Raw genomic sequence first — 10,487 nt, forward strand, 5'->3', positions numbered from 1 at the left:
CCCAGTTAATTTTAAGGGACTAAGAAAGTCCCTTGGATAAGCGGCGTACTTGCACAAGTACTACCGTAATTATGCAGAGATGACAGTTCATCTCTCTCGTCTTTTGAAAAAAAGACGAGAAATGGTTATGGAACGCTGATTGTCAGCGTTCCTATGAAGGTATCAAGCAAAGCTTGATGCAATCGCCCATGTTGGCGAATCCATATCAAGACAGACCATTCCAGGTGGTCTGTGACGCCAGCGATTTCGCAATCGGCTGTGCGTTAATGCAATACGATGCAGGCGCTCGGAGCGCGTCGTTAATTACCACTCGCGTCAGCTGCACCCAGCTGATCGCAATTACCCAGTGCATGACAAGAAACTCCTTGCCATGAAAAATGCACTGGCTGAATTTAGGGTCTATCTCCTCGGAGATAGACCGTTCATCGTTTATACGGACCATGCATCACTACGCACGGCCGTAAACAGCCCACACCTCTCGCAAAGAATAGCGAGGTGGCTATCCTTCTTCAAGGAGTATAATTTTTCCATGTAATATAAACCAGGACGACTAAATGTCGTCGCTCATGTGTTATCACGCCGACCCGATTTCGAGACGGCTGCGTATTCCAACAGTGAATTTTTTTCTGCTGTTGCTACACTCATTTCAAGTGTTCCGTCATCAACCTTGTTTCATTAAAAAAAAGAAAGCTTTCGCAGAAGATAAGAGCCTTCTGCGTTTAATTGATCATCTGGTGAACCCATCCGATAATTCATTTAAAGACTTATCGGCTTTATATCGATCGTCATCCGATCGATACACAACATGCAACGGCTTATTGTATTACACAGCCGTTGCCGGCTACACTCCACGTGTCGTCGTCCCAACTCACAATGATTTGCGCTTGCGCATCAGGTATGAGTGTCACGATGCACCAACAAGTGGGCATCGTGAACGTGAGAAAACTTATCTCACAGTAAGTCGCGACTTTTACTGGCCCCACCAGTATCAGTTCGTGCGCAAGTACATTCGTGTTTGCGAAGAGTGTCAACGGGTGAAGCCTAGCCCTTCATCCCGTGACCCTCGCCAACCTTATTACTTCCTTCTGGCAGAATGTTGGCAGTCCGTATTTATGGACTTCGCCTTCGGTTCCCCGAAGACGATCACAAAAACAATTGAATCCTTGTTTTTGTAGACAGATTCACCAAAATGGTACATCTTGTTGCAAAACCAGAGTCGATCACGGCTCCAGACTGTGCCCGTGTCATTATCGACACGGTATTCAGACTCCACGGTTGACCCCGTGAACTAGTCTCCGATAGAGATCCACGGTTCACGGCGGAGTTTTAGCAATCCGTGTTCCGAAAGATCGGAACACGGCTGACTATGTCAACTTCTGATCATCCAGAGACAGATGGTCAGACGAAACGCGTAAATCGCGTCCTCGAAGAGATACTTCGAGGTTATGTCCAATCATATCAGAATTAAAGCGAGTTTATACCGATGTTCGCGTTCGCCATCAACAATTCGGTGCATGCGTCGACAACGCATACACTGTTTTTCGTGAATGGCTTACGCCATCTACGCATAGCCACCCGATTAGAGGGATCCTTTAGTTAGAGGGGGGGGGCTTGCAGAGGCAAAGCCATTTCTGGCTCATGCACATCACGCGTCGAAGTTACAAACGACGCGAATGATGTCGATAGCTTCGCAATCGACATCGCAGATAAGAAAGATCTCATGGCAGTGCGAACAAAGCGCACTGAAAAGACAAAACAAATGAGTCAGTAGAGGAATTTCTGCTGGCTCGAGTATCAGTAGTTCGTTTCGTACAGCATTCTATTGCTTACGCAGTATACCGGCAGAAACGGAACGCAGACAATCATGAAAGAGCAAATGTTCTTTCATTTAAAATTAATGATCTAGTACTAGTGTCTACGTTAAACTTACCTAAGCGTGTAGTCACGAATGTGGGTAGAAATAAACAACTACTCAAGTTCATTGGGCCATTCCGTGTACTGGATCGCAGGGGCAATGCGTACAATAGAATTGCCACGTAGGATGCGAACGCATCCTACGTTTTACGTTGGTCGGATCCGCCCGTACCATCAGTACGCGGTTTCTTCCGAGGACGGATCTGATCACCCTTTTCAAGAATCCCTAAACGATTCTTGTTGTCACGAACCAGATTCTCATGTTGACTCTGGTGATTTCTCATGCCGAATCCGAAGTTCCTCGAAATCGCGACGAGATGTCGACAGCTCGTCACGAAGAGCGTGACATTTCCGTTCGTACCTTAACATTAAGTACGCACTTTTCGAACGGACTTTCAACCGTTCCATACGGTGAGTTTGCACCGTCTGTTTCAACGAGTGGAGCTTACCGCTCTCGTGATCAAGACCCTCCTCCAATACATGGAGGTAGTGGTCGAGTTTGTCGATCTTCGACTCTAAATCCGACACATAGGTCGGAACTAAATTTCCTTCCTCCACCACAACCATTAGTGGATTTCCACGGTGGTCAACGTCTCCTTGTGGAACGTATCGTAAACCACCGTGATGTGAAGGGGCAGCGAACGAGTTATCTTGTTCGCTGGCGCGGTTATCCACCTTCGCATGACAGCTGGAAGCCTCGTTCCCAGCTGGTTGTTGACGTTGAGGGCCTCGTCGTCAGTATGACGAGACCCATCCGATGGATCAGAAGGTCCATCGGAAAACACGCGCCCCTGGCGCATGTAAATTGATTGCAAAACGTCAATCGCATCGCGCATCTCGATCGAGATGCGAGTCCTTCCCCAGGGCGAAGAAAGGGAATAAACATCTCATTTTACTCGTTTCGTGTTGTCGACACAACACGGATAGGGATCACCCCACGTGAGGCATGGAAGTCCTGCCTCACGAGACACCCGATGCAGTTTAAATTGTGCACCAGTTGGAGTTCGGTTTCAAACTTAACGCGAATTGCGTTAAGTCTTTAAAGCCAGGCTTCGCGTCCAATGTCTTTGACATTGCGAATAAACGCGCTCCAGGCTTGCATCAACGAGATTTTATCTCACTTGTTGCTGCCACTATACCATCGTTGCTTAAGAAAAGCATCGAGATAAAAATCTTCCTCAGCGCGAAAATTCTTCGCGCTGGGATCAAGGCCATGTAGCTTTGTCGCAATAAAGAAGGGATATTTTTTATGAGGAGCAGTCTCTCCAGAAAAGCTACTGACTAGCCGTTCGGGCAAAAGTCACGGCTTCTTCTCAGGGGCAAGACGAGACATTTTATTGTCTGCGCTTCCCTGAGTGGTACACATTGAAGCAGGGGTACTACAAGAACTTTAAATACGATGGCTTACGCCATCGTCATCACCACGCACAGAGATAAGTGCGGGTGACGGCACGGGAGACGGTGCTGGTGATGAGGAATCATCCTCATCGTCGGAACCAACATGTTATAGCGAGCGCTATTAGCACGTCTATCCGATTGAGCCCCGTCATTCGAAGGCTCGTAGTCAGCCGCCTGACGACGTTCAAACGACTGTTCTGCTCTCCCCGAGTCGGCTGTTTCGTCCGACTCGCATTCGTAGTCGACCTCCAAAGAGGGATCGCACTGACGTGGTGACTCACCACGTGCACCCGCAACATCTAGTGTTGCGGGAGAAGATGATTCGACGACAGACGAAAAGTCTGCCGTAAGATACAATCATGCGTCACCCGCGGCTGCATGAACCGCAGCCGAAGGTTCCGCCCTATTCGCTGACCGCATGGACTCGTTAACCATGCGATAGAATTAAAAAGGATGGTTTTGACCGATCAACATCGTTTTCACTTAAGTGGTCTTATAGTGACCACCCTGTTCAATGACAGTCAGGCGGGATAATGAAAACGTTTTAAGTTGTCAACATCAATCTTTGTTTTTTATTTAATTAAATAAACAGACGGTGTAATATTATCGCTGCAATGCAACTCCGCCAATTTGTAAAAAAAGACGTTTTAATGAAGAATCTTCAAGATAGAAGGTTCAAAATGCCAGTGTAATATTCTTTTATCATACTTTTGTAGCAGCTTTAGCTTTTGTGTTGTACAATTTCAAGACATTGATGGCGCAACATCCGACGTACATGATGGCGGGTTTGCTCACAGTTGGTAGCGTACTCGGTTATCTGAAGTCCAGAAGCATTCCATCACTGGTGGCGGGCGTATCACTCGGTGCGGGATTTGGTGTTGCGGGCTACCTGCTGCAAAAAGGCGACATGACAAATGGACATGGTGTGGCCCTACTCGTATCGTCGATCACCATGGGCGCCATGGGTATTCGTGCTGTGCGCACTAAGAAGCCATTGCCTGTCACAATTGCTTCACTGGGAACTATATCGGCTGCTTACCATGCTCATCGTTTTAACGAGTGGCTCGACCAGGAGTAGCACAGCCCCTAATTTCCAGAAAAAATTCTTGAAAGTATCTAAATGAACAACTTCGATGGTGCCAGACATATTTCGCTTTGACTCATATTTCGCTTTGAATCATATACTGTATTGGTATAAACGTAAACCAATAATTATGTTAGACAGAAGTGCTTTGAACAGATGAGACACAGGCCGCTAACATGTCTTCAAACATGACCCCAGTCATATTTCTAGTGAGGTAAATCATATCCTCTACTCCATCCGCTCCGTCAGGAGAGTCTGCAAGTCCATCTTTAACACCGGGTGAGAACGAAATTTCCACGCGAAAGCGTTCCTCGCTGTCCTCGGGCAGCGAAGGAGTTTCAAAAACACGAATTACGACGTGCGCGAGGTAATTAATTTCAGCAACGCGGTCTAACGCACGCCCGCTACTGTCGGAGATGAGCTTTGACTCGCGAAAAATGTACTTGCGCAGCGTCATGTGATCACTGACGTTGATTCCCATACGCTTTAAAATTTCATTACTGTATTGTTCTTGTTCAAGCGAAATGACATACTCACCATCCTCGCCGCCTTCATGCCGAGACCGCCATGATGGACACTGAAAACGCAGTACATTCAACAGCGTGTGAAGGTGACTCTCACTCGTAAAGTAAAGACGCGTGCGAATTTGTGTACCCGGACTCTTAATCTGAAGCTCTTTTGCAAACGACGGATCTAATCGATAACCATTATGCTCAATGTCCTGATCAGCAAGATCGACGGCGCTCTCGTCAACAATATTTCCATTTCCATAAAGACTTCTTGAAGAAAAAGGCGTTTGCTCGAGTCCTGCCGATGCTGACATGACAGTCACAATATCGGCTCGAATCTTTGCGCACAGCGCTTGTGAAACACGGTTGCCAATTGATTGCTTTTCCGAAATATCCATCCCATACTCTTGTGAAACGTAGCATCGAGCAAGCGCCTCGGCGAGCTTAAAGAGTTCAAGACCGCATTTCCAGCCAACGTTGGAGTTGTGAAGCAAATCATACTTAATGCAGTCATGCACATCAGGTATTTTGCTCAAGTTAAAAGTGTCCGTCTTAGTTGAGTAAAAGTCACGATAGATTTTATTCCAGCGCTCGTACATTAAAGAAAATGTTTCACCCATGTACAGCGGAGAGGTTTCATCTGCTTCTACAAAAGCAAACCAAAAAGAAGACGATAGTGTTAAATGTATGCAATAAATATGTCTCTGTATTATGCTCTGTCCACTTACGTTTGTCCAGCACATGCTCCGCGATTTCAGTCCGGAGCTTGCGAACAAGCTCTAGCAGACGAACTAGTGCTTCTTTCGGATTTTTTATAATTTCCAAAGCTTGGATAACTGATTTTGTATTTAGTGGAGCAATTGCAGCCTTCATTTCTTCCATGGAAGAATAGTCTCGCTGCAGTAACGCCTTCAGCTTAATTTTAATAAGCTGCATCTCTTCGTTAGCATCGGCTTGCCCAGAGTGATCTAGCATTTTATTTGCATCTAAAGATGACACAGTCATGGTCAGCATGAGCTAAACAATGTTATAACAGCATGAATATACCTCTTCCAAGAGTTGTAACGAGGCTGACAAGAATAGGAGTGAGATCTCCGTCCAGTTCCAAAAAACCTTTCGCAAATGCAGCTGCAGTCACTTGCACGCGTCCTTCGTCTGATGTGAAAATTTTTAGATCGTGACGAAACGTTGAGTGCAAGCGAAGTAAGCCCCCTTCTTCGCCTTCAATCGGATACAACTTGTTTCTAAATAGCTTTCCTAGCTCTTCTCCTTGTTTCATACCACGTTCTGTGACGTCACCTCCCCACTTTAAAATCATAAGAACCCTCGGCTTGTCGGTTCCTTCTCGCACATCAGTATTTGCTGCGGCAGCCGCCGCGTAGCTTTTGTGCGGTTTGAACTGTACCTTTCGATTTATGCCAGCAAACTTCCATCGCTCCAACACGCGCTTCATCTGTAATAGCTTTTCAAAACTGTCACCACCCTCAACTTCCCACACCGCATCCTTCAAGCCGACACCAGGGGCGTAAGCCTTTATTAGGCTACGCACGAGGTCAAGCAGCTCCTGAAGATCAGCAACCGCCTTGACTTTCACCTCATCATATTTGTCATCACTCCGCCGCTTCTCATAAAAGTCGACAAGGTCTTGTTCCCAAACAACAGTTTTAAGCTTCTGCTTAGGAGTGCGGTCACCATGACGTACCACAGCAATCACGCAACGCAAGGTCTCGCTACTCTCGTCATCCGGCAAATTACTAGTGCTACTGGCACTAGCTACGCTTAATTCAGAGACATCTGAGCCTGACCTCGGTCGAGGATGAGTATGGTCACGCCACTCATTACTTCCAACACTGGGCTCTGTAGCATACTGTGGGCACATCTGCGTACCCAATGAGTTGGCACGGCGTTGGCGAAAGTATCGCGAACGCAAGGCCGACACTAAATAATTATGCAAAATAAGCCCACAATCATCATAATACTTTTTCGAGTTCTTGACAAAACTCCAACCGTTTACATCACATACGTAGGAATTGCCTCGAACACGCAGCAAGTCAAGCCCGCACACCGTCTGCTGGAACGCGATGCACACTTTTCGTGCCATTTCCTTCTCCGTCGAATTCAAAATGACCGGATAACGCACTTCTTTGCCCACTGAGTCACGTAACACACGGCCATCGAGCACCGGCGACTTCCGAGCCTCTGCGTGTCCATAACTCGATCCAACAGTGTATACTTTGACGTCCGTCCCTTGCGTATTCAAAAACTCTTCGTAGATGTACGAGCCATCGCGTCTAACATGATTAACATCCGGGTAGAACTCACTGGATCGATCCCCAATCTTTCGAAAAAGACGTTTGCTGCCTCCACCAGCACTTGTCGGATAGTAAATGTAAATGTTGTGGTCCTCCGCGTCTGCAGGTTTCTCTACAAACGGTTTGTTGATGCGGACACCATTAATTTCGACGTAATTGTCATGCTCAATAAGCTTATCTTGATTTCCATCCGGAAGATCTCGATTCACAACAACGTGACGCGGTACCTGGATGCCATGTCGCGTGAGCAGCGCGTATACTTTGCGGCGATCAAAGAGCACGTGTTGCATACTCAACTCATTGACTAGTACAGGACGTACGCGATTCACATACTCCTCAGCCTTCTTTAGTGGAAAACCAGTCGAATAGAATGAAATTAACGCGTCACACTCCGGCCACCTCTCCACAGGATGATTGATGATCGTGTCATCATCAAAAACGAGAACGTCAAACTGCCGCTTCTTCTCAAGACGATACAAGATTTCGCGCATAGGCTTCGATCGCGTCTTCTTCTCCATCGCACATACGCCCACCACGTACTTGGACATGATTGGCGGTGACGAGCACGAAGTTGACGTTCTCACTAAGAGTGGCTGCATGGGTTCGAATATGAGTGATGAAAGGTTATTTATTCAAACTAATTTTGCTGAACGAGTTTGCGGCCCGGTCTCATCAAAATTAAAAAGTCCAGCGGGGATTGTTCTGAAGCCAAAATGATGCGTTCATGAGGCAAAAAGCAGTTGAGAATCTGCCCAATGAACGGTCGAGCTATTAATACACCTCGAGATGTGATGCGACTGAGAACAACACTTTAAGAAGCAGCATGAAAGATTGATGGCTTGAAAATGCGACAATGAGAAGGCAATGCGAAGACGTCGACGAGTCACTATCATGTTTTTTTAAATAGCGTTCGCGACAAGACAGCCGTCGTGGTGACTGCCGGTTATTGTTTCGGCCAACCAATTTCGAGTGTCCTGTGTATTTCTGATAAAAATATCAAATCATGCGAAACCAATTTATTTGGGTAGGACTATTCCCGATTGTCTACCTACAGAACTTTTGATCTGAACGCTAGCGATGAGAAATTAACAGATTTATAGGCATGAAAGCAATCTTTTAAGCAACACGAAAACGCGAGATGGTCCAAGCGAGCAGAAACTCGGAGCGCACACAGTACTATTCTCTTGCATGAACGATTAAATGAGTGGAGTAGCAACGGACTAAAAGGCCTAATGTTACACACCCTTTAAGTACTTAGCGGGAAGTCACTTACTTCATATGAAGTAACATGGCCTGCCACTGGGTGAGGATCACATGGTGACCCACCCTTGTGTAGGTGATGTACATAGGTACTTCCACATTGAAAGGTATAACGTCCAATGTAACGGGGTGTATCGTTACATGAAACTAATACTTAGAGGTTGTTTATTAATATATTATTTGAAAGGTAGATAATATTTGTAAAATATTACTTTACATGGTAATATTCTAAAAGCTTATCCATTGGTAGATATAGACCACTATATCTACTTCCTCCGCGGTCCAGTCAGCGCTGGACACGCGCAAAGAGAGAAACAGATAAGACTTTATTACATGTTTTGTATAAGTTTATAATTAAAATACTATTAAATAGATAGAACAGAAGAACTTAATTATATTAAATACAGTTTTACATTAACCCTTTTTAAAGCAAGTGTTTTAAAGAGAGTCTTCCCCTGCACGTACTAGTGTACGTGAAGTGACGTGAGGCATCACTCGCACTGAGACAGTGCGAAGTGGACTTGTACTGAAGCAGTACAAGTCAGTAGCGCTCCGTTACACCTGGCAGCACTTAGTAGTCCGTCCAAGGACCACAGATCCATCATCTAACTTGGACATGTTAGATGATAATGGAAATACGCATTACGTTTCGCGTGATAGCTACTTCTTTCTAAGTGACATAGGAAGGAGTGCGGTCAAACGAATGAGTTCGATTTTAGGAAACGATGCCACCTTGGCCATGCTGTCTGGTTTGGACAGAGATGCCCTTCATTCAGTTATTGCCAAGTTCATTACAACATGATTTTGACGAGGCGAAGGAGAAGGTAGCCTTGCTTAATCAGCAATGCTCTCAACAGGCAGAACTATTGAGGTTACAACAGGTACAGACCCCTGTACCTGCGATGACGCACACGCGTCGTCCCGAAACCTTAAAGATTGACATCTCTAAGTATAGGGGGCTCAAATATGTTGAGCGCGACATCCCTCCAACGAGGATGACGGTGCGTTCAGCGACAGGCGCATCGATAACAGTAATGAAACGCGTAGTGAAATTTCACTACACGTTAAAAATTACAGTACGATTATGATTTCATCGTACTGGATTTGGATGAGAAATTTGATGTCATCCTAAGAAAATATGAGCCAAGAATCAGCTAGCAGCATCGATCCGTAAAGATATCTGCCACCTGTTCATCAGATGGCCATCTAATGAGCGTCCACAAGCGTGTGGACGTACTACGAGTGAGTCCGATGGCCTCACTTGTGGTACGGTCATTAGTACGACTGCACAAGATCACAGTGTGATTACTATACACCCTGTGGAGTCAGCTGTCGGCTGCTGTGCGAATGCACAGGCAGCGCCGAAGGTCCACCACTCGAATAAGTCGAGTGGTCTGAGACATGAATGAACGCCTAGCGGGCGACATCCAAGGAAGATACCGGTTGTCCAAAATAAACAACACGATGATCCTAGGTCGAGTTGAGAGTCGACCGTAGAGGACCCGACTGTGATAGCGCAATCACAGTTGGAAGACGTTGAGGGAATAAGTCCCCACGTACTTGAGGTGAATTCACCTTAAATATAGTTAATGCTGAAGTGACTAGACTTCAGCATACCGATGGATTAATCCCTCGGCAGCATTTGGATATATCCCAGGAAGAAACCGAGACATTGAATGTCTTGGTTGATGACGGATCAAGAGTAGGCGCTTATACTCTTGATCTGTTTGCGCCTCCGAAGTTAACTTCGGAGATAACTCAATTACCAACCCTAGAACCCAAGCAATTCTTGAGAGAACTGCATAGTAATAGAATCAAACAGATCTGCGTACTCGTCACAGAGGACGAATACGTAACCGATATTAGGTCAGCGGTAATTTTTGCAGAGAACGAACGGGTTCTCAGCAGCTCATCGATGGACGAAAGTGTCCTCGATGTGAAGACTCGGATTGAGAGATATACTACTCAATCCTGGGAGTCACTTAAGACAAATCCTTTATACAAGGATTT

The 10,487-nt window shown here is 45.9% G+C and overlaps 2 protein-coding genes across 2 annotated transcripts; one reads left to right on the forward strand and one right to left on the reverse strand.

The window, feature by feature from the left end:
• Positions 1 to 3,918: 3,918 nt before the first annotated feature.
• On the reverse strand, positions 3,919 to 7,829 carry CCR75_006069 (uncharacterized protein). The gene is made up of 3 exons (XM_067964141.1): positions 5,953 to 7,829; positions 5,634 to 5,891; positions 3,919 to 5,551 (listed from the first exon to the last, which is right to left on the reverse strand). The coding sequence occupies exons 1-3, from the start codon at positions 7,814 to 7,816 to the stop codon at positions 4,530 to 4,532; spliced, it is 3,144 nt and encodes a 1,047-aa protein (XP_067814732.1). The 5' UTR covers positions 7,817 to 7,829; the 3' UTR covers positions 3,919 to 4,529.
• CCR75_006070 (uncharacterized protein) lies at positions 4,067 to 4,390 on the forward strand (the record flags this gene model as incomplete). The annotated part of the gene is made up of 1 exon (XM_067964142.1): positions 4,067 to 4,390. The coding sequence occupies one exon, from the start codon at positions 4,067 to 4,069 to the stop codon at positions 4,388 to 4,390; it is 324 nt and encodes a 107-aa protein (XP_067814465.1).
• Positions 7,830 to 10,487: the final 2,658 nt, after the last annotated feature.

This window comes from Bremia lactucae (assembly GCF_004359215.1).
Source record: "Bremia lactucae strain SF5 chromosome Unknown BlacSF5_NotPlaced_200_SHOA01000120.1_2678225bp, whole genome shotgun sequence".
NCBI lineage: Eukaryota > Oomycota > Peronosporomycetes > Peronosporales > Peronosporaceae > Bremia > Bremia lactucae.